Source organism: Sarcophilus harrisii, chromosome 4 (assembly GCF_902635505.1).
Source record: "Sarcophilus harrisii chromosome 4, mSarHar1.11, whole genome shotgun sequence".
Taxonomy (NCBI): domain Eukaryota; kingdom Metazoa; phylum Chordata; class Mammalia; order Dasyuromorphia; family Dasyuridae; genus Sarcophilus; species Sarcophilus harrisii.
Window position 1 is genome coordinate 393170573 of NC_045429.1, and position 23784 is coordinate 393194356.

Below are 23784 nucleotides of genomic sequence, written 5' to 3' on the forward strand. Positions count from 1 at the left end.
TAAAGAAAACTGTTTGATAACATTTCAGTATAATTGTTTACACGTATTCTTTTCATTCTATGAGATTCAGTCCAGTGGTCTCTTCTGTCTAGGTCTTTTGTGATTCTTTCAACTCTAGTGTGTTAGCTGTCTCTTGCCTCTCTCACCTACCAATTTAATAAGCATGGCGCTATGATTTCATTCAAGGCACTGCTTATAATTAGCATGGAGCAAGCACAGATGTTTGGGGCACTTACTCACCTTGATTAAGGGGGGTGAGGGGAAGAGGGAGGGTCAGGGTAGCTTGAGTTGAATAGGATATGGAAAGAGAGAGGTTCCAGACAGGTCAGGCGGGATGGGAGCTAGCTAGATGGTCCCATATCACGTCAGCATGTTAGAAAAGGTGAGGAAAAGTACAGGATTTAGTATGTTAGACACAAGATGGGATAAAACAAAGAGGGAGAAGTGTTCTGCAAGAAAATGCTCTAGGAAAACAAGACCGTTTAAGGTCATGGAGACCATCAAAGTCTGGGGGACTCAAGGAGGGAACCCAGTCTAAGCAGGAGCTTGATTGAGAAAGTATGTAGTCTTGGAGTTGCTGGCTATACGCCAAAATGAACTAAATTTTCTCCTTTAATTAAATCACAGTTTCAGAGCTGGAAAGAGTCTTTTTGTCTATTCTGTGACATCGTGGCATATTATCCAACCTCTCCTTAAATGTTATCATTAGTTGGGGGACTCCCTATTGTTAAAAGCACTATTGAGACCTGTGTTCCCTGAACACTTTGCATTATGTTGGAGAAAGGTATCTAGCCATAAATATATTTGGTGCAGTGGAAAGAGCACTGCCTTTGTGTCAGAAGATAAGTTCAGATCTATTACTTAACACTTAATTTGTATGACTATGAGAAAGTCACTTCCTCTTCTAGCGCAAAGTTTTCCCTACTGAAAAAGACCAGTTTGTATTTAAATATTTCTAAAGTCCTTTCCAGGTCTAAATTTTTGTTTTTATACCACACAGTAACTAACACTTTAATGTATTAGCTTCCTTATCTGCTTTCAGGGATACTAATGGGTTAACTAGTCCTTGACCAGTGACATCTTGTCCTTCTCATTCCCACATCCATGTAAAGATGAAAAGAATTGGGTTTTTCTGAGTGATGGGGTTTGTAGCCTTGCTAATCAAACTCTGAACCTTTGTTGAATTAAAAAATTCTACAGTGATAGGGCAGCCAAGTGGTGCAGTGGATAGAGCACCAGCCTTGAAGTCTGGGACACTTAACACTTCCTATCTGTGTGACCCTGGGCAAGTCACTTAACCCCAAGTGCCTCAGCGTCCCCCTCCCCACCCCCCCCCCAAGAAAAATTTAAGGTGATGAAGAGGAAAATCTAAGGGAATTACTTTATAAAAACAATAGGATAAATTAAAAAAAAAAAAAGATCAGATACTGCTCTACTCCTATTAAAGTTTCTGGGACCTTTCCTCACAACAACCTTGTGTTTTTTGCTTAAGCAATGTCAATAAGGCAGGCGCCAGAAGGGATAAATGGTGACCATCTACTTAAAAAATTCTCAGCTTGGGATCCACAAACTTTTAAATAATAATTTGATAACTATTTCACTGTAGTTGTTTACATGTATTCATTTCATCCCATTGTGATTTACCTATAATCACATAACACAACTAGTAAGTGGCAGAGTCTTGATGTAAATCCAGGGATTCTGAAACACTAGAGTCACTGCATCACTTTTCTTCTCAATTAGACTTCATTATTAACCCGCAGTTTCAACAACGGTCTTAATAATTCACAGTAACTCACATGCTTTTACAAAATTTTCTCATTTGATCAAATCCGTTATCAGAGATTGGAACACTTAGTAAACTGCTGATAATTTTTAATTTTAACTCCTCTCCCTTTATTTTATAGTAAAGCTACTAATGAAATCAGGCAATAGAGGGAGAAATGAGAAACACAGGTAACACAGACATTAATACTGTTAGTTTCAAATAGAGAATAAATGATTATGAAAAAAGAAATGAACGTTCATGCCTTCATCATTTTTACTTTTGTCTTCACCAAAGATATCGGCAAAGATTGCTCATTAACAAAATTGTATTTTGTATCATCAGCAGTAATGATAAACTGACAAAGCTCAGAGACCTATCCACTTACCTTCGAGGATACTCTCTGCATTTGCCCGATACATGTCTGCAGCCTGCGCTATGAATCGGGCTGTTTCTAGATGGCTCAGCATGATTTCACAGCTTTGATCATTTTTTTCCCACATGTCTGTTCCTTCAAAAGTGACTACCTGCCGCTCCATCAAGGTCACCAGAGGCATAAGCAGTGGGACTGTTACCTTGTTTTGAGGAACACATATGGTCTCTGGAAAACAGAAATAGGTATATGTGGGTACCTAGGAACGAGACAGGCACAGGAAAGTGATTGGTATCTTGTATAAGTTTCATCAGTGGCAGTGGAATGGGCTGTCTACGAAAGTCAGATTCACCCCGAGTGGGTGGGTCTTTAAGCAAAGGCTGGATGAAGACAAGAGGAAGGGAATGACCCTAATGTGTCCAGTATGTGCCAGGCACTCTGCCAAGGATTTTATAAATATTACCTCACTGTTCTGATCTCCATTTTACAGATAAGGAAACTGAATCAAAGGGAAGTTAAATGGCTTGCCCAGTTCCATAGCTGTTTAGTGTCTGAGACCTGATTTGCTTTGACGTCTTACTAACTCCAGGCCAAGCCCTCCATCCACTGATCCCCCTGGCATTTTGACATAGTGAAGGTGATGGTGATTCCCTTGTTTAGGTGTGGACTCAACAATATATGACAGATGAAGCAAGCAGGATTTGTTGGTGTTTTTAACCACTAAAAATCTCCCTGGAAATTAAATCATTCCTAGAAAATGGTCCCCCTACATCAACAATCTCTCTGGATAAACCTTTGCCCCAAGACAACCAGAAATGATAAACTCTTAGGCTTGGAGAGGGAAGAGACTGTTGTTTGCACTTAAGTGACACTTCACTCAAAACCCAACAAGACCTGCAGTGCCTACCTTTGCCTTCGTGTAAAGTTTTGCTGAAAGGTTTCAGTTGCTTTTCGTACAGGATTGCTGTCTGGGTGTACTGGTGTCGTAAAGCAGTCCAAGTCTGTTCTAACCTTGTAATCTGTGAGGAGAGATGTCACAGTAACTCTTGGGAAAGCAACCCAGAAGTTCTCACACAAGTTGGACTGGGCCTAGGTAATTTAACTGCTTTTTTGTGAAACATTTCTTTTTTGCTTTAAGATCTTCAGGAAAGGAGAACCTACTAACTTCTTAGGCAGTCCATTGCAGTTCTGGATAACTCCAATTTTTAGGAGGATTTTTAAAAATTACCCTGCACCTTCCACTCATTGCTCATAATTAAGCTCTCTGGGACCAATAAAAACAAATATAATTCCTTTTCCACATTACACCCTTCCAAATAATTGAATATAGTACTCAAGAAACTATGATGTAAAAAAGGTATCAACCAATATAGTCTTTTTTTTTTTTTTTAAACATGCCCATATATTCCAAATATGATCTGATCAGGATCAGAGGCATACTATCACTACCTACCCCATGATCCAAAAGGAATAGGGAAGAGATCAACATGGAATACTTTTAACTTAACATAGGTACATTTCACTCTGAAGACAATAATTGTCTATACTAAATTCTTCCATACCTTCTAATTTTTTCCCCCTTTTTATTCATCTCTCTTAATCAAGGTTTATTTACTCTTTTAAACAAAATTTTATTTTTTTTTCTTTCCTTGCTCTTTCATACCTTCTCATTTGTCACTTGGAATCTACATCCCAGTGGGAGCAGATAGATGAATAGATTTGGCCAGGATCATCTATGTACACGTACACACAGGCACACACACACACATACACACGTCTGATGCCTTCAGTTGTTACAGAACTTATTTCCAGTTAAATTCAGTTAGTTATATTTACTTCTCTTTGTAATGACCATATCTTTCTGCTTGAGAATATGCCAAGGGCTGTTGAACCTTGTTGATAGGATAGAAATAAACTTTATTGACTTAGAATCCTCAGGTTTTTTAAAGTGTGACCACTTTATTCCCAGCAACTCTCACCATTTAAAATCTAACCTCTACACCTAAGGAGTTAAACCTGTGTCACACTGTTACTGACTTCTTATGCTGATGTTGAGGAGACCACCTTTGGGGAAGTGTAATGAGGATCATACCACTTCCACAGAGCTGGGGAACCTCCTCCCTAGGGAATAAACGAGGCCTGTCTGGTAAGCCCCTAACATTTTAAAGCTGATGTCACAGAGGGTTAATAACCCAGCCCTTTCACAAAATGCCACACATACACATCTCCCCAAATATCACTGTCAGGAAAACACTGGTTTGAATGGATGATGGGAATGACTCAGGAGGATTATTCTCATTTGGGGTATTTTTCCCCCCATGAGGGCTTTCTTTGGACATGTAATTCTGGAAATCCTTCATAGTGAATTGAGATCAAGAGAGGAACAATGTACATTAAACCCAAATAAATTCAAAGGATTCCTAGCTAGGAGAAACCTCATTTAGTTCAACTCCATTGAACAGATGAGAAAATCTGAAGTCATAGAAGAATCATTAAACAGAGGGACTACAGGTTGGGGTATTTTCTTGTGTAGGCTCTTTCCCCTGTGGTCTAAGGCCTAGCGCTCCAAAAAGATTGGAGAGTAAGGAGAAAAATTCTCCCTAGATCTCTGTTGCCTTATTATCTTAGAGTGTGGAATCTCTTCTGATTACTCTACAGATTAGGATCAGAATCCCTAACATGTAATTGTATCTGTTTACACATCCTTTTATTATATGATAGCAGACTTGGTTTAAAAAAGAAAAATAGGGAAGAAATAGCAATAGGAGAGAAATGAATCACCTAAAATCACAATGGCAGTGATTATCAGATTGATTATAAATTTGGGATTTTTAAGGGACTTTTAAGTCCGGCTCCCTATTTTTTTTTTCCTTTAAGTAGAAAGGGGGCCAAATCTGATTTCATTAGTGAGGAAACTCCCACTAGCTATGCAGCTGTGCTCAGTAATTGTTAGATAATTTATAGTCTTAGAGAATTGCTTAACTAGCACATGTTACCAGCAGAATTTAAACCCAGGTTTTCTTGACTCCAAGTCCCAAACTACCTCTCTATTCCCTATACCATGCTGCCTTTCTTTATTTTACACATGAGGAAAATGAGGTCAAGAGAAGATGTAGTATAAAGAAAATGACATTTCCAAAAAAAATTTAAAAAGGAAAGAAATACACTTTGCATTGATTTTCTAGAAGCAGTGATGTATTTTTTGGTCAAGCCACAAAGTTGCCAGGTCTCTCTGTGAGAGGGGTGAGGGTGGTATTTGACAACTTTGGCTTCTTTAGTATGATGGTCATACTAGAGTCCTGACTTAGATTTGATACAGTCTTCAATATAAAGAAAAAATTCGACAAGATAGGAATTCTCAATCATGTTAGGTGGCTTTTGACATGTCCATTCCCTTCTTGATACTTTTCCCACACAACAGGTTCTCTTAGTTTCCTTACTTCTTGGTTTCTATGAACTAGAGGAGACCTCAGAGACCAATAGTTCATCTTCATCCTTTTATAGATGAAGAAGCTGGGGCCCAACAAAATTAACTGGTTTGTTCCGCCAAGGTCATACAGCTTTCAATTAAGTATTAAAGCTTGAACTTAACCCCAGATCTCTCTTTGTTTTTCCCAGTGTACCACTCTGCCTACTTTGCTGGCCCTCTCATCTCCCTTCTTTAGACATTAATGTCTTGGGCCCAAACTGGGTTCTCATGGTCATTTCCCACAGCTTCTTAATCATTGCCTCTTGGAAAAAACTTCAATGACCTATATCTCTACACCCCCCACCTCTAAGATTCCATATCCCAGACTATGCTGGCCGGATATCTCCACTTGGATATCAAACTAGCAACTCAAAATTTAATAGTTTTAAACTGAACTCATTTTTCCCTGATCTAATTGGGTCTTCTACTGATGGCACCACCACCACTTGCTGGAATAGAAATTTGGAGTCCTTTTTGGCTCTTCCCTAATTCACTTACTTCCCATGTCACAAGTCTTCTTGAATCTGTTTCCCAAAACACTCACATTTCTCCCTTTCCCTTCCACTGCAGCCATCCTCATACAGACCTTCATCTTTTATCAATTCTATGACACGTTGCCTCTTAATTGGTCTTCCCTTCCTTTAGTCTATCTTATCCTATCCTGCCAACCACCCATTTACCATATGGCTACTGAGAGTCCTCCTAGGGCAACAATGTGGTCATTGCAGTATTCTACTAAAAACAGAACAAAACAACAAATTTCAGGGGCTTCCCACTATTGAATATCGTATAAACTTCTGATTCTAGCATCCACACTCTAACTCCAGTTTAAGTGCCTGCTATTTGCTAGGCAGGTGTCTAGTAAATGTTACTGGATTTTGTTGGTGAACTCTGTTCCAGCCAAATTGGAATTCAGTCCTGTCATTTTCTCTCCTATTCCCATTCTCATCCTACCTTAGGCTACCTCCCTGCCCTTATTTGTGCTATCATCTTTTACGTTTGGAATGGATTCCCCACTCTCCTCCCCAGAATATCAAGAAACACCTCAAGTCCATCTTCTATTAAACCTTCGGTGATTGTCCAACACCCATCTCCATTGCAAAGGATTCCCCCACCCCACCCCCAGACTGGCAAGGTTTATGTACCCTATGTCTACAGTGTCTAATGAAGAGTTAGCATTAAATAAATACAGAATTAAATTCTGTAAAAGTTCTTAGGCACCAGACGTGTCATACAAGTTTTTGAGTTCCAAATAAGATGTCTTCAGGAGATTATTCATGTACAATCCACTGTCCCCAAGACAAGTTTCCCAAATATTCTAGGCTTCATAGAGTTAAACACTATATTGTCAACACATACAAAGATCCAGACAGAAATATGTTGTTTTTGGCAAACATAAGCTACAGCGTGGCATTCCATCCTAATTGGTTTCTCACAAAAAACATTGATTTTTTTTCTTTTGGATGACACTCCTCATTGTACATCAGAAGCACTTGCTGACTGTCAGCAATTACCCACTGTTTTAAAAACAGAAAGTACTTTGCACAATACTTTCAGCTGCCCTCCTAATCAAAGGCAGCTTTTATCATGGATTCAATTCAATTTACTTATTGAATAAAAACAGTTAAGAGATTTGCCTGGCTGACAAGCCTATTAAAGAACATCATCTCCACCTAAGAGGCCACAGAAGGCAGAATGATCACTTACTTGTGGCATTTCCAAGGCTTTCATGATGGCGGAGAACGCATACAAGTCCCCCATGGAGTCCTTCAATTCCACAGCCACCTGAATGATCTTATGGAGGGTTGCTGCTCTCTCCTCCAAACTACCCGTGCAGCCGAGGATATCCACCGCTATGCCTATGGCCATGGTGTTGTGTCTGGAAGAGAAGGTGTGAGGTCTCGGTGACAATGTGAAGTCCAGGACAACCGCTGGCTCCCTCCAAGTCGTTCTCCTCAGTAGGAGGCCCAGGCTTTAGGCAGACCACTCACAGATCTCAGGGAACCTCAGTTTCCTCTTTTGTAAAGCAGAGATGGCATTTCATTCACATGTTAAGCATCTACCTTCATGTTTAGGGAAACAAATCAAAGCAGTCCCTCCTTGCACTGAGTTTTAATAACTTCCCACACACTCACTAGCTGTGTGACCCTGGGCCTGAGTTTCTACCTCTGTAAAATGAGGAGAATAATAGGGTTGTTGATGAGACTCAAGCACTTAGCATTGTGCCTGGCATATAGCAAATGCTCTATGAACATCAGCTATTATTATCATCAAGGAGCTTATATTATGTTGGAGAGAAATGGCATGGAGAGAGATAAGTAAGGGTAAGATAATACTGGTGCTTGTGAGCTCAGCCTTGTCAGTGGCCTCTCCTTAATTCACAATGGGGGTGAGACAGGGAACTGTGCCCAACTTGTTGGAGAGACTGACTTCCTCACTTAGACTCCCCTGCAGCACAAGGGCTATTCATCAATTCTCTCTCCTTGGTCTATAATTGATCCATCTTTTCTGAACACACATTTCTTTGATGACGTCCTTTACTCCAGTTTTTCAGAGTTCCTTATTTGTCCTTGTTTATTATATTGTTATTTGTCAAAATCCAACACGTGCTTTTTACACTATTTACATCACTTAAGATGGCCATTTTTAATTCTTCAGACACTAGTATTCCATGACTTGAAGACAGATAACATCACTAATTTTTAATTCTAAAGACACTAGTATTCCACACCACCACTAGAATGTTGAAATTTAAAAGCTGGAGCTTTGTTCCAAGGGGAAAAAAGTCCTTTTCAAATGTGATGGTACTTATTTCCTAAATTTCTAGTTTTCACACCGTCAGATATTTAACGTGACTCATGTGGTATTTCAACAGTTCAACATTTATTAAACACCTACTATTTCCAATGTCATGTTAGTGGAAAATGGGTAACGCACCAAGGAAAGCAATCCAAGAGTAATATATACTCAATTATGATAAAAAGCAGAATATAACAAGGGAAAAGATAAGATCTAAAGGTCCACTGAGCAAATTTCAGGAAGGAAAGCTCACATCCAGCTTAGGGAGAGGGAACAGGGAGAAGGAAAGTTGGGCCCTTCAAGGAAAAGAAAGATTTCAGAAGGCTGAGCACATTCTGGGCACAAGGGACAGCTTTTGAGAAGGAAAAAAGAGGACAGAGACACGGGATGGAGTGTTGTGGGGGGCCAAGGCAGAGATTTGCTTCTGACAAACTGCTTTCAGTGAAAACAGGAATTTATCAGCTTAACCCAGAGGACCTGCCACCACCTGCCAATACACTCATTCCATAGAACTGTATTCCTTTTCTCGTGTGGTTCAGATCCACTGAGACTATGCTTTCCTACCAGACTTTTCTATCCTTCTTCACAGACTCCCACCATATATTCTCGAGTCTCTTTGTCTCTGAAATGGACAAAGATGGAAGGAGAGGCCGCGGTGCAGGAGGTAGGAAGAACTAGGCTCTCTCTGTCTATAGGGTCCTTAGACTCCACCAAGGCCACGCTTTGGGGCCAGCCAATTCCCCAGCTGCATACAAAGAGTTCTTTTCTCCCCCTAAAGCAGTGACACAAACACGGCTATGACCTTTGAGACTGAGAGAAGCATCCTCTTCCCGCAACAGAAACCTCCATCTCTCTCAAGGTAGACCACCAATGAGCACGTCCTTTGTGTGACACTACGCTGTTCCCCCTTGGGTTGGGGACACACCAAGGACTCATCCATGGGTGACATCATCTTGTACCCGCCCCCAGAGGACCAGAATGAAGAGTGACAGGGAATGTTCACCTTTCGATGATATCCAGGCGCAGTTGGTGTCCATAAGGCAAGGTAATGAGTTCCAGACCCGAGCTTACTCCCATGATCCTTTTCATCTCTTCAGAGACCTCTAGTATCCTAGCAACCTGTCAAGTGGAAAAGTTTAAATATATTGAGGAAATAGATTTGACGTGACCCTGGATCTAATGTGTAGGAAGAGCTACAGAAAAACAGCCATCATGCATATGTTTTGTGAATAAAAAGCTTTAATTAAAAAAAAAAAAGAGACGCGTTCAAAAGTATTCTAAGAGTCCTCATCTAAAAGCATATATATTTTATACAATGATGTCCACACTAGGAAGTGAAACATGGGGGAAAGGGCAAAAGTAACTGAGCTATTTGGTCTCCAGAACATGTAGAGTTGGCAAAAATTTACAACCAAAGAAACCAAAACTCATGTCAGAAATATCCTAGAGACCTGTGGTAACAGTTTGCTGCCAGTGCCAGATCTGTGTGTTTGTTGGATTCTTTATCAATTTACTGAGGAATGAGATGGTAATTCCCAAGTTTTCCTTTCCCATAACCATTGCCATCCCGATTCTCACAAAAATCCTGATTATGCCCCTAACGATGATGCTTCTTGTGAAGAGCAGCTAGTCCTTTAAATCTGGAAGTGATTAGGGCTTTGAGGCCCAAAGCTTGAGGAACAGGTCTGAAATGCGAGTTCCAGGCCTCTTAGATGTAGAGCCGGATGGGACCTCAGAGGTCATTTAATCAAAGACGTGTTTGTTCTCTCCCTGGGACTTTTAGTTACGGGACTGCTCGTTCTATGTAACTTAGGAAAGGGGCAAGCCGGCTCTGACTTGTGTGTGATCCTCGAGACCCATCACAATACACTGGCGAAGAAGAAGGGGTCAGCTACCCCCTTGTAATGACTGTGGAAGGGAATCGAGCTTAAGGAGACCCAATGCTAGAATCCCCCTAATTACTTTTTAGCAGCTCTCCAAATGTCTCTTAATGAAATGGCAAAATAAAACGTCTCGGGGCTTGCCCTTTGTTATTAACCCTGACTTTTTCTGGTTCAATAAAGGAGCCATGGGGGCGATTCAGAGAAATCCAACACGTGGGAATCCAGTGGCAATGATGAGTTCATCGACCACGGCCTTCCACTCTTGGGTGTATGCCCCAGACAGAGACAACTAGGTGGTGCAGACCAGCAAGACTCATCATCATGATTCCAATCCAGCCTGGGCAAATTTCCTGCCTCAGTTTCCTCATCTCTTAAATGAGATGGAAAAGGGAAATGGCAAACCTCTCTGGTTTCTCTGCCAAGAAAACCCCAAAAGGGGATGGATCATAAAGAATCAGACATGACTGAACAACCACAATCCCCCATATACAAAATAAGAGCAGTTTTCAAGGTCTACTTGACCTCTCTCTCTACCTTGCAGAATTCCTAGCTTTCTTCAGAGCTCATCTCCAGAGCCGCTTACTTGGTCTTTCCTGATTCATCCTGGCTTTTAGTATCTCTCCCCCCATCCCACTCTGAAATTATTTTGTATCCATTGACATTCATATCTGTTATTTCCCTCATCAAAATAGAAGCTTCTTGAGGATGGGGACTTTTTATTTAGCTTTATATCTCTATTATAACCTAGCACAGTGCTGGGTGTATACCAAGCATTTAATAAATGCTTGCTGGTTTATTAATTGGCAACTGTCGAGGAAAAAAATGTTCTTAAAATGACAGCAGTCAACATAGCATCGTTTTCCATTGGGAACTGTTATATTCACGGGAGAAGGAATTCTGGCACAGTTCAGTAGATCAAATTTACACCTTTGGCCATGGGAGGAAAGTACCTTCCTAGGCATCTGTCATAGTCTATTTGCATCAGAGCTGCTGGCAGCAACCCGGATTTCCCCATGTGTTTTGAAAACTGAAATCTGCCCAATACCTTTTTGTGATTTCCTTTAGTTATCATGAACTATCATAGCCAGAATAAAAAAGCTCTTGGAATGTTTTAATATTTAATGTAATGTTTGGGTTTTTTTGTAAATCACAGCAAAATGATTCACAAGTAAAGAATCTCTATTTTCAGTGAAAAGACTAATAAATATAGCTGACATTTAGGGGCACTCTAAGGTTTGCAAAATGCTTTACATCCCTTTTTTTTTTTTTTTGTCTTTGTGCTTTCTGGTTACTATTGGTCACACCTATGTTAGAGAAAAGGAAGCTCAAGCTCAGAAATATGGAAGTGGTTTGCCTTTGTTTACACAGCTAGTGTCCGTGGAGAGATTTGAACCCAACACTGACTTGTGAGGCAAAGCCTATATAACATATCTGATGCCCCCTTGTCATCCTCCTAAATGTCAGAGTTTCTGCCCAGTGACTAGACAGCACCTGGCAGGTGACTGAGAAAGCAGGGACGAGGGGCACTGAGAACACCAAAGTCTCCACCTAATTCAGTTCAAATAAGAACCTGCTCTGTGCCAGGCCATAAGATAAAAAAAACCTAAATAAAACTTTAATTCTCATGCCTTCAGTCCAAGAACTGGGTAACCCCAAAAGCTGTTTGAGGCTGCTGTATTCATAGCTTCAGGTCTCATCATTAATCAGGAACCATGTTTCTGTAGTTTAGCTTTTGACATTACAATGGAGGACCTGGAATTGAATCTTAGGACCTGCTAATTACATCAGCTGTGTGACTTTGGGCTAATTATTAACATTTCTGAGCCTCAGTTTCCTTATCTGTAAAGTGAGAAGGTCAGACTACATTACACAGCTGAGGAGGTTCTTTCTATGACTTGTGATTTTTTTTAAAAAAAATTAGAGATACTGAAAGGGTTCCAGAGGCTCTGGGGCCAGGGCCTGGGAAAATCACCAATCTGATTAGAGCAGGAAATGGCTGGGCGTCAGGGTCCAAATGAAGAATGACCTTGGGTCTCAATCTCGGCTGACCTCATGCCATTGCTTCAATTAATCCACATGTAAAGTAAAGGTCAATACTTGTGTGAGTATAAAGCATATAAAGCAAGTTAAAAGCAACCCCAAATCACATAGAACAGTCAACTCTGAGGTGCCATTCAAAGCCTGGGAAGTGATGTTTCTCCCTCAGGGAAGAGAAGTGATAAATGATCATAGGGCAGCAGTCTTAAAGTTCCTCAAATCCAACCCATCTGACAGTGGGAAGTGGTAAAAGAACAAGGCAGAGGAAACAAGGAGGCTACAGAGCCCTCCAATTACAAAGTGCATCTGAGAGACATTTCAAGCACTTGAAAAATCACTGCTGTTCCCTTTGAAAAACAGATTATACTTTCTGGTGTTAGCACTGGAAAAAATAATACTTAAATGGCATTTTCCAAACAAATGGCATTACCATTACCTCCCAACACAGTCCCTTCCTCCTCTGAGCTGGAAAATTGTTTTCCTCCATTTTGTTGAAGAAATGGGTAAAAAAGATACTTATGGGACAGAAAGGCTATATATGTATAGAAATTTTTCATAGGTTCTGCCTATCCCCCACCAGCCTTCCTTTCCTCAAGCACTATCCCTATACTTCAGTATTTTCAGTGTCCCCAAATACTAAAACAATAAAATAATACATTAAAAAAAGCACTTTATAATTTGTAAAAAATATATATAATACATACCTATACATGTATATAGACATACATATTTAGACTATATTTAAATTGTATGTATATTTGTCTATCTTTATCAATCCATCTATCTAGTTAGAAAGGTTCTTTTCACCAGTAAAAAAGATCATAAGCTTTTTAAACTCCTTGAAGGGAACAGATTGTTTCACTTATTGTCGGTTGCCACTACGTTCAGTCTAGAAAAATGGCTGAGAAACAGGAAACACTACATAAATGCTTAACAGTGAATAAAGACTTATTAATCACCTACTACATGCCAAATAGTACAGAGCCCTCCAATTACGAAGTGCATTTGAGAGACATTTCAAGTACTTGAGAAATCACTGCTGTTCCCTTTGAAATATACTTTCTGGTGTTAGCACTGGAAAAAATAATATTTAAGTGCTAGGAATACTAAGAGACCACAAGGACCTCACAACCCAATGGGGGAAACAAGCAAAGATATACAAACTATATAGGATGTAACAGGGAAAGCGCTAGAATTAAGGAAGGTTGGGAAAGGCTTCCTGTGGATCGAAGCACATTAAATTAAAATCTGCAGTCATGTAACCGAATGTGGGGGTCCTGAAAAAATTGGCAACAGTAAAAGGTTTCTGAACACAGCAACCGAAAATTAATTCAAAAATCAAATGAGAAATGAATATGAAATGTTTCTGGAAGTCTGCCCATGTTGTATCACATATGTCTATCACTGTGATTCTGTTGTGGTTCTGAGCACACATGTACACTTTGCATTGTGCGTGCACAAACGCTGCCAGAAATACCTTGGCTCAGATTCAAGATGAGTTCACGTAAAAATTTCTCAGGCAAAAAGGGGACACAAATGGAAAAAGTTTAAGAAGCCCTGTTGTAGATGGTGGGATTTTAATTGGGGTTTGAAGGAAGCCAAGGAAAGCAGTAGGGGAAGATGAGAAGCAAGAGCACTGGAAGCACTGGGAGACAGCCAGAGAAAATGCTTGAGTTAAAAAATATAGGCTTGTATTTAGAACAGCCAAGAGACTAGTATTCCTGGATCAACAAGTATGCAAGAGGAAATAAGGGGTAAGAAGACTGGAAAAGTGAGAAGAAGCTAGGTTATGAAGGACTTTGAATGCAAATAAAAGATTTTATAATTGATCCTGGAAGTGAAAGGAAGTCACTGGAGTTCATGGGATGGAGGACATGGTCAGATCTTCCCTTTAGGAAAATCCCTTTGGTGGCTGACTGGAGGATAGATTCAAGAGGGGAGAAGCTTGAGGCAGAATCACCAGCAGCTATTGCAGTAGTTCCAAGAATGAAGTGATGAAAGCTTGACACTTGGCAGTATGAGAAAGAGAGCATTTGAGAGGATACGAGGGTGAAATCGATAGGCTTTGACAACAGATTGGATAAGGAGGAGTGAGATACCATGAGAAGTCAAGATAAAATCTAGATTGAAAGCCAAGAGACTGGGAGGATGCTGGTACTCTTGACAGTAACAGGGAAGTTTGCAGGTTGGGGGGAAGTCTTAGGGGGAAAGATAATGAGTTCCATTTTGGAAATCTTGAGCTTAAAATCCCCCCTGGACTTCCAATTCAAGATATTTGAAAGGGGATTTAGAGGTATAAGTTTGGAGATCAGCAGAAGTATTAGGGCTAGACTTCAGAGACATCAACATACAGATGATAATTAAATCCATGAGAACCAATGAGCTCACCACATGAAGTATTCTGGAGGGTGAAGAGAAGGGGGCCCAAAACAAAAAGTCTGAGAGACACTTATTGAAAAGATGTAATCTGGATGAGGATCCAGCCAAGGAGACAGAGTAGGTGATCAAATAGGTGTGAGGTAGCCCTAAAAATGAGAAAGAACAGATTATCGAGGAGCAAGTGTTATAAACTAAGGAGAGATCAAGGGGAATGAGAAATTTCAACTGAATGCCTAAATTGGACAGTTTTGTTTATATTTTTTATGTGCCTATCCATTTATGTGTTCATAACCAGAGGCTTAAAAGTCTACGTTGCAAATCTCAAAAACCTCATTTGTGGAGACTTGATTACTCAATGTCTCTTGCCTCCCTGAGAGGAAATTCAGGCAACCACATTGCCTTTCTCTCCCTTTAGGGAACTCTCTGAAGAGAATCTGGAACCAAGAGTATTCTCTGTAAAATCTGGAAGCCAAATACTAGCTGGGTGACCTGGACAAGTGATTTAACCCTATTTACTTTAGCTTTTCTCATCTATAAAATGATCTAGAGAAGAAAATGGCAAATCACTCCAGTATCTTTCCAAGAAAACTCCCAAGAGAGGACACAAAAAAAACAAAAACAAAAAACAAGATCTAGGAATCCTGACAATATTAAATTGCAGGTAGTGGAGAGCTGGGACTGGGGGGAGGCAAAATAAACAGAAGCCCTGGGCATGAACAATAGAGAAACGATGAAGGACATTTTTTATAAATGTATATCTTTTTAATATCAGAAGAGTATTCATTTTGGGATAAGTCTGTGTCATATATATGTGAAGTCTCCAAGGCTCTAGTAGACTTTAACACAGAGAGATAAAACATTTGACACAGTTGACTACTGCTCTCTTACTACCCCCGCCTCATGCATCCTCCTCTTTTCCCTTGGCTTCCATGATGTTACCATGTCTAATTTTCCCGACAGATCCTTCATTTTCACTGCTGGTTTCTCATTCTCCTATTCCTAAGTAGGAATCTAACATAACTTCCACCCCCAGGCTCCACCCTAAACCCTCAACTCTATTCTTGGGGTTCTTAAGGACTCTCAAGGCTTCTTTTCAGATGACTTCCAGCTGTCTGCTGGACATTTCTGAATGGATATCTGACATTTCAAACTTAAAATATCTGGAAAAGAATTTTTAATCACACTTCTTAAACTTAAGCCTTTTTCCTAAATTTCCCATCGTTTCCCTAATCATCTAGGCTCAAAACCCCAAAGTAATTCCTGACTCCTCAGCCTACTTCTTCATCAACAGCCAGTTATTGGAAATCTCAAGACCCTCCATGGCTTCAATCTACCTTTCCAACCTTTCAGATTTTTCATCTATCCCTTTCATACCACTCTCACCCCTACCATCTTAAATCAGCCCCCACTACCTCTTCTCTTGGACTATTCCAGCAGTCTTCAAATTAAGTCTCTTTGCCTCAAGTCTTTCCCTACTCCAATTCATTCTCCACTGAGCTGCCTAAGTGATTTTCCTTAAGGCCAGGTTACTCCCTTACTCAGTCCACTCTAGTGGGCCCCTATTGCCTTTAGGATGAAAGACAAATTATTCTGTTTGAATTTTAAAGTCATTTACCACCTGGCCCCAACATAATTTTCCAGATTTATTATACATGACTCTCTTCTCTCTGTTCCAAACAAATGGACTTTCCTGCTTCTTACATATGGTACTCACATCTCCATGCTTCTGCACTAGCTGTCTCCTATGTTTGTAATCTTTTCCCTCCTCAGCTCTAGCTTGCAAAATCCATTCTTTCATCATTCAGATTGCAAACTGCGTTCTGCTTGAAGCCTTTTCTGATTCTCATCCCTGGCCTCCAGTATTCTGTATATACTCGTACATCACAGTCTTCAATAAAACAGGATCTTTTTGAGAATAGATGCTGTCATTTTGTGATTTGTATCCCCAGGGTTTTGCGCAGTAGGTGCACAAATGGAGGTAGCTCATTGATGGGTTAGTTGATAATTTTGTACTCCAGTCAAACTATTTTCCAGTCTCATTCTGCCCTCTCTCCAGACTCTTGTACCTTTATATATACCCCATTTCCCCCAAGGGAAATAGATTCCCTTTTTCCCACCATTAATCATTGACATTCTTAATTTTCCAGGATTACTTCTGGTCACAATAGCTAGCAGGCATGGTAGGATCAAGTGAGGATTTTGTTTTAAGGATGGGGCAGATAAAGGGTGAGTTACATAAAGTATAAAAAAGAGTTTAGATCATCAAAAGCTAAGAAAAAATGGTTGATGGATCAATACTGCTAGTGAAGATCTCCACCAGGACCCACCACTAGAGATGACCTATGCAAGCTTCCCTACACTGCTGTCTAGAAGGAGGAGGTATTTTAATGAGGCAACCCAAAACTGGAAGGACCTGCCTTGGGAGGCACTGGTAGGTTTCCCCTGACAAAAGCTCTTTTAAGTGAAAGCTAGATGGGACTGAGGCAGTTTTCAAACTAGTCCTTTGTTTAAAAAGTAGGTTCATAATGTGGGAGTGAAAAGCCATTGCCTTGGGATGTTTGTTACAGTTTAAACTGTTTGGCTTCAATATTTCTTTCCTAATCCTTCTGTTTTCTTTGACCTTGGCCAGTGACCCTTCAGGAAAGGCAGTTTAGGGACAAGATAATAACAATGAAAGCATTTATATAGCGCTTTAGTGCTTTGCATGTGTTAGTTCGTTTGACTACATTTGAAGTGTTTGCCATCCCCAGCATGTCTGTGTTGGTTGTGATTTGGCCCCAATCCGAATTCAGGATGTGGAGTCTATCACCTAGAGTTAAGAGGTGGTTAAATGATGCAATGGATAGAATAGAGAGACAAGAAAACCTGAGTTCAAATCTTACCTTAAAAGCTCTAAGACTTGACCACAGGTCAAGTAAATCAAGTAAATTCTCAGCTATAAGGGCATTTTTCATTGGATTCCAGTGTCTTTAAGAAAAATCATTGAGTAAAAATGGGTTTATTGAGAACAATCTAACTTCATTTCTTTTTCTGAAAAATCACAAGATTAGTATGTCTGGAATACTGTGGACACAATTTACTTTTCAGTAACATTAAAGTATTTTAATGAGGTTTTTTTTAAAGGACTAGTTCTGATGCTTCTTCCACAAAACCTTTTCTAGTTCTTTACAGCCATAGCCTCTCTCTGAACCTTTTGGACAATTTGACTTTTCCTATGGATTTAAAAATATCCTTACAATTAATTTGTGTGTGTGTGTGTGTGTGTGTGTGTGTGTGTGCGCCTACCCCTTATTGCCTTAACTTAATCTAAATTTCTTATTCTGTGAATAAGAAATCCAAGGCCCAGGGAACCAATTAATTAATGATTAATCTAAGATCATGTTTATCATTGTTGTGTCTTTGGTAACCAGCACAAAGTGGGTGCTCAATAATGATGTTTAAGGGATTTAATTAAATCAAGAAGGTTTAATTTTCAAAGTCTGCCTAAGGTACACAAATGGTCTTTCTCTAGTTCTAGGAAGCAGTACTCAAGATGGAAATTTGATTTTACTTCTAAATAGATGGTCCAATCACTGCTACTGTCTAGCAGAGAGGACCAGCCATCTTACAATAGTCTCATAGTTTTATTTGGTAGAAGTTTCACAGAGGCATATATTTTTAGACTTAATATAAGGAAAAACTTGCTGAAGATTAGAGCTACCCAACACTGAAATGGCCTGCCCTGGGAAATAGCAGATTTCCCCTGACAAGAGGTCTTTAAATGAAGGCTAGATGGCCATTTATCAAAGAAGCTACAGAGAAGGTTTAATTATAAACTGACAGAGAATTAGGCTTTTTCCCCTTCTCTAACCATTATCATTAATCCTCTCTACTTAGTGGTCATTAATGTGTCCCCACTGTGTAAATAATGTAATTTATGCCTTTTGTTTGGAAAGCCCTTACCTCTCAAAAGGTAGCAGAGCTTCTTAAGCATCCTGACACAGTAGGTAAGAACTTAGGGTCCAGATTCAGAGGTCTTAGATTTAAATCTCCCCTCCTCCACTTATTACCAGTATAAGAATAGGCAAGTCATGTAACCTCTCCTCTGGAGTAGATTTCATCTGAAAAAGGGGGGGTTGAAGTAGCTGACCCCTGGGTCTCTTCTGGCTATAAGATGATGAGAATGAATAGAGCATTTTCCTCTTTGCTTTTTGCACTGTTCTGAGAAAATGAAGGGAAAGGACAAGGTCTGTGAGGGGCACTATGTGCTACCCATACAGAACATGTGGAGACCAGATGCTCCTGGGGCTCACCTTGCCACTTGTGCTGCTTTCTGTTCTTCCTTCCTCTTTCTGAAATCTTGCCTTTTTTTTTTTTTTTTTTTTTTTGGAGAGAAGGAGAGAATGGAAAAAAAAAAAAAAAAAGCAATCCTTTCATTTCAAAGGAAATTTCCAACCTAAGGGCCAGGGGAATTAATAGTGAATTGTGATCACACTGTACATCAGCCAGGGAAGAGAGACAGGGACCCCTGTGCCTGAACTCAGTACATGTCTAGAGAATGAATGAGCTCTCTGGCAACTTAAAATGGCAAAGCCACAAGTGGGAAGACTCAGAATTCACATGCCTCCCAGATTACTGTGACATCCCCCAAGAAGGAATGACAGAAAAAAGTCTGGCTCTGTTATCAGCCAGGAACAGAGACCTCGGTAACCATGGTCACCACCCCATCCGTAACCCTCACCATCCTCCCATCTGGCTGGCCGGGCACCCAGAAAGTGATGCACAAATTAGATAATGCTTCTTCCCTAGGTATTCCATATATAAAACTGGCAGAAAAGATGCTGCCAAGAGGTATGGCCAAAAAGGACTAAATGTACCAGAAAAAGAAAATGAAATGGTTTGCTTATTGTCACAAATGAAAAATAACTTAGTTCCAGCAGCATCAGTGAGATGATTTCATAGCAAGTCAAGCAAGATGTTTTCGATCTTTCCTCTCTTTGCCTGATTCTTCAGCATGTCACATAAGATTGCAATGGTGTTATACTTCACAGGAAATCTAGTCCCTGATGGTCCCCCGAAGAAGGAACTGTCCTTTCCCACAGCTCATACTGGGAGATTCTAAGCTAAATGAGAAACCATAGATGCCTGGGAACTTGATCCTGAAGTTGATACAGTGCCACATAGGAGATACCATCCAGTGTGAAAAATTCAAGATAAAAACAATAACAGTAATAGACATTTATATAGTGCTTTTAAATAGACAAATTTCCCTTAACTGGTGGTAAATCCCATTTAGCCTCCCAATAGTCTAATCATAAATTTACTCACATTCAAGTGATTTGGGCAAATGCCCAAACTGACCACCAGTAACAACCACCAATTTTAATCTTAAGTCAATGAGGGAAAATCTCTAGTTGTAAGTTTGTAGGTCCAAAAGTGTCGACTGGGGAATCAAAAGATCCAAATTCAAATCTTGCTCCTGAAACTTGGTAGCTATGCGACCATGAGCAAATCATTAAAGCCTGAGTCTCATCTGAAAATTGAGGATCATACCTGTAAATGCTGCTTCCAAGGATTAGTGTGGACTTGTGTTCTGCAAACTCTAATGTGTCAGTTACTATTATTATTTAATACTTCCCTCAGTTCTGACCATACAGAGTAAGCATCTTTTATTTGCTAATGATTTAATTGCTCCAGACTTGAGCAATTAAAAAACAAAATATAAACACAAAAAACTAGAAGCCCCAAAACTGGAGACAGTGGGAGTTCCCATGCTAGGAATTCCATTCTGTTCCCAAACCAACATCCTTGTTTGAAATCTAAGTACCATATTTTGTTGCTAAAGTATGTGCCAATAAAAAAAACCCCCACCAAAATAAAACAAAAATAACAACAAAGATAAAACAAGCACTGATAGAAACTTTGGTCTCAAAGGATGAAAAACCCCAAGGTCCTTACTCTGTTTCTCATGTTGCCTAGTGATCCTGACTTGGTGACTATTCCCTTACCCTGTCCCATGACAGAAACTGCCATGGATGCTGATCTCCATGGTGGCAAGGATTTACAATCCCAGAAAAGGAAAGCTGACTTTTACAAATGTATAACAGTGTGACATTTGAAACTAATTGTCTCCATGGGGCCACAAATAGGTCTAGTTTTTAAATGGCCTGCATAGCTATTCGGTTACCACTTTCTTTATCTAGAAATGACCACTGGTGGCAAGGCTGGGCTCAGGCTGGATTGAGACGCGAACTTCCTATTAATGGCCTTTGAGAATGATTCAATTCAATTCCCAACATGATGGGCTGCATACAAAGCCCAGGACTAATGATGAGTGAGATAAAATGTTTAAACAAGACACATCTCTTGCTTTCAGGGAACTTTCAGTCTGGTAGAGTGATAGCCCATGTACATGGGTGACTATAAAATAAAATACTGCATAGAAAATGTGCTCTTGAGATACACAGGACAAAAAGGCATTTTGACTGGAAAGAACAGAAGGAGCTTTTTGGAGGAAGTGACATTTAGATTGGGCTTGAGAACAAAGCTGAAATACATGAGTTGGCGACTGTGTGTGTAAATATATTTCAATAACTTTTAACATAATTAGGTTTTTTAGTAATCTGATGTGTTTTATACATTTAAAAATATTATTCTGAGAAGGAATCTGTAGATTCCATCAGAATGCCCAAGGGTCTTGTGACACAAAGTTAAGGGTTTCTGAGCTAGATGATCACTGTGGTGACTTTCTCTAAAAATCTGTACAAATAACTACCAGCCAGGAAAGGAGACCTCTAGTGTTAATTTCCTAATACCACTAGAGGGTGTGAGATAAATAGTTGGCCAGTTTTATCCCTGGGCTTTTGTACCAACCTGGGGCAAGTCCACAAGCTTCTTTCCAAGAGAGAAAGACTTCTGACCTCTCTCCCCTTTGAGGCACAGCATCTTTAGCCATTCCAGAGGTTTCTCATAAGCAAATCACTCAGAAAAGTGTGGTTAAGTGAAAATATGTAAAGATCATTATTTTTGTGCTTTTTTTTTTCATGATGTTTCGGACTGTCTGGGGGAAGTCCACAAGCTTCTTTCCAAAAGAGAAAGACTTCTGACCTCTCCCCGTTTTGAGGAACAGCATCTTTAGCCATTTTAGAAGTTTCCCATAAGCAAATCACTCAGAAAGGAAAGGAAAGTGCGGTTAAGTGAAAACATGGGAAGATCATTATTTTTTGTGCTTTTTTAACAGATCTAAGTATTTACCTTGCAGTCCATCTTCAGCATGTGCTTGGCGATAACCTTGGGATCATTATTGGTGAACAACTCCTTGGCTCGTTTCAACATTGATGTTTCCAGAGGCTTGTTTTCAGGAGGAAGGAGTTTGGATTCAAAGTCATTGGGTCTGAAGGAAGAGACTGTCTCCAGAAAGGGTGTCACAAACACCCCGCCACCTTCCTGTCCCTTCTCCATCTGGGCAGCCAAGAGGGCCCGAGAAGGCCTCGGAGCGTCGTCGTCCAGGATCAGATAGTTGGTGCCAGAGTTTCGGAACGAGAGGGCCCCGTTCTCCCTGGTCTTCGGGGGCTCCCCACAGCCGCTCTGGGGACACAGAGCCTGCTTTGTCCCACAGAAGCCAGGGGGAAAGGCAGGGTTGAGTTCACAATAGTTTGCCTCAAAGTTGTGCCAAGTGGAAGGAGACGGAGGTGGCTTGAAGAAAGGCACTTTACTGGGCTTAGGTGGAGGTTTGGGGTACAGCTGGCTGTCCGATCCTCGCAGGGCTTCCCCGGGGACCTGGGCTTCCAAGGAAACCCTCCGCACCACCGTGGGGCTGAGTGTCGGCTCACTGCCTGTCCTGAACACCGGGGAATTTGGGCAGGGGCTTGTGTCTACTCCAGAGGACTGGAGTGGCAGCTTAGAACCTAGAATTAAAAAAGGAGGGTCAAAAAAAAGCCCAGTTGTAGGAAAAACAAAACAAACAAACAAAAATAAAAACAGCCTCCCCCCTTTCTAGCAAACTCAGCATGAAAAACACTATGACAACTAAGATTGTAGACCTAGGAGTTTAAAAGATCAGAATTCGAGTTCTCCCCTCAGATTCTTGCTGACTGTGACTGGGCAAATGATATCATCTCAGTGCTTCAGTTTTCTCATTTGTAAAGTGAGAGTTGGGCTTAATTTCTAAGATCCCTTCCTAAACTACCATCATTCCAAGATTGTGTTTTATTTACATTTCCAGGTTCCTTTCCAGAGTCCCTGTTATGTAGACTTCATCCCCAATAGGAAAAGCAGAATTTCAATGACTAAGCCAGCTAATTTAAAATATGCCATTTCTGGGAGTCATCCCCCAGTGTTAATACCTATTGTCTGCTATCTAATAATGTTATTTGGGAATCCTCTTAATAATACCCTGTGTTCCCACTCACACAAGGTTAATCTAGTCAAGTCTGGATTATTCCATTCAATATACGAATGGAAGCTGATCTTTCATAAGAAAAAGAAGCTTGTAAGGCACTCAGCAAGAGGGGCTCTCAGTCACCATCCATAAGGAGGGCCATGGAGAGACTGAAAAGCAGCTATAGAGGATTCAATTTGGGAAAGAGACCTTTGGTTTTCCCCAAGCTTAGCTCTATGAAAAGGTGAAGCCCTGGGGCAGTTAGATGGTGCAGTGGATAGAGCTCAAGCCCTGAAGTCAAGAGGACCCGATTCAAATCAGACCTCAGACACTTAACACTTCCCAGCTGTGTGACCCAGGGCAAGTCACTTAACCCCAATGGCCTAAGCCAAAAAAAGAAAAAAAAAGATGACGCCCAAATATTTTCATCTGCTCTCTCAGAGAAGCTAATATCTACACAGTGCTTTAAGGTTGGCAAAAACACATAAGACATCCTCTCATTTGATTCTCTTAACAACCCTTTGAAGTCGATGCTATTATTACCCCCAATTTGGGAAACTGAGGCTGAAAGAGGTAAGATGATTTGCCCAGGATCACACAACTAAGGCAGGTTTCAAAATCAGATTTTCCCGATGTTAAATCCATTAAAGCAGGGGTCCTCAAACTTTTTAAATAGGGGGCCAGTTCACTGTCCCTCAGACTGTTCAAAAACTTTGTTCT

The 23784-nt window shown here is 40.4% G+C and overlaps 1 protein-coding gene across 4 annotated transcripts in view; it reads right to left on the minus strand.

The window, feature by feature from the left end:
* The window catches only part of BCAR3 (BCAR3 adaptor protein, NSP family member), a 167099-nt gene that overhangs the window by 1149 nt on the left and 142166 nt on the right, over positions 1 to 23784 (minus strand). For all 4 annotated transcript variants that reach the window (XM_031967097.1, XM_031967098.1, XM_031967099.1 and 1 more), the window contains 5 exons: positions 21939 to 22591; positions 9410 to 9525; positions 7315 to 7486; positions 3046 to 3157; positions 2154 to 2366 (listed from right to left, as the gene is read on the minus strand). In XM_031967097.1, the coding sequence (XP_031822957.1) occupies positions 2154 to 2366; positions 3046 to 3157; positions 7315 to 7486; positions 9410 to 9525; positions 21939 to 22591 (1266 nt within the window). The remainder of the gene's footprint in view (positions 1 to 2153; positions 2367 to 3045; positions 3158 to 7314; positions 7487 to 9409; positions 9526 to 21938; positions 22592 to 23784) is intronic.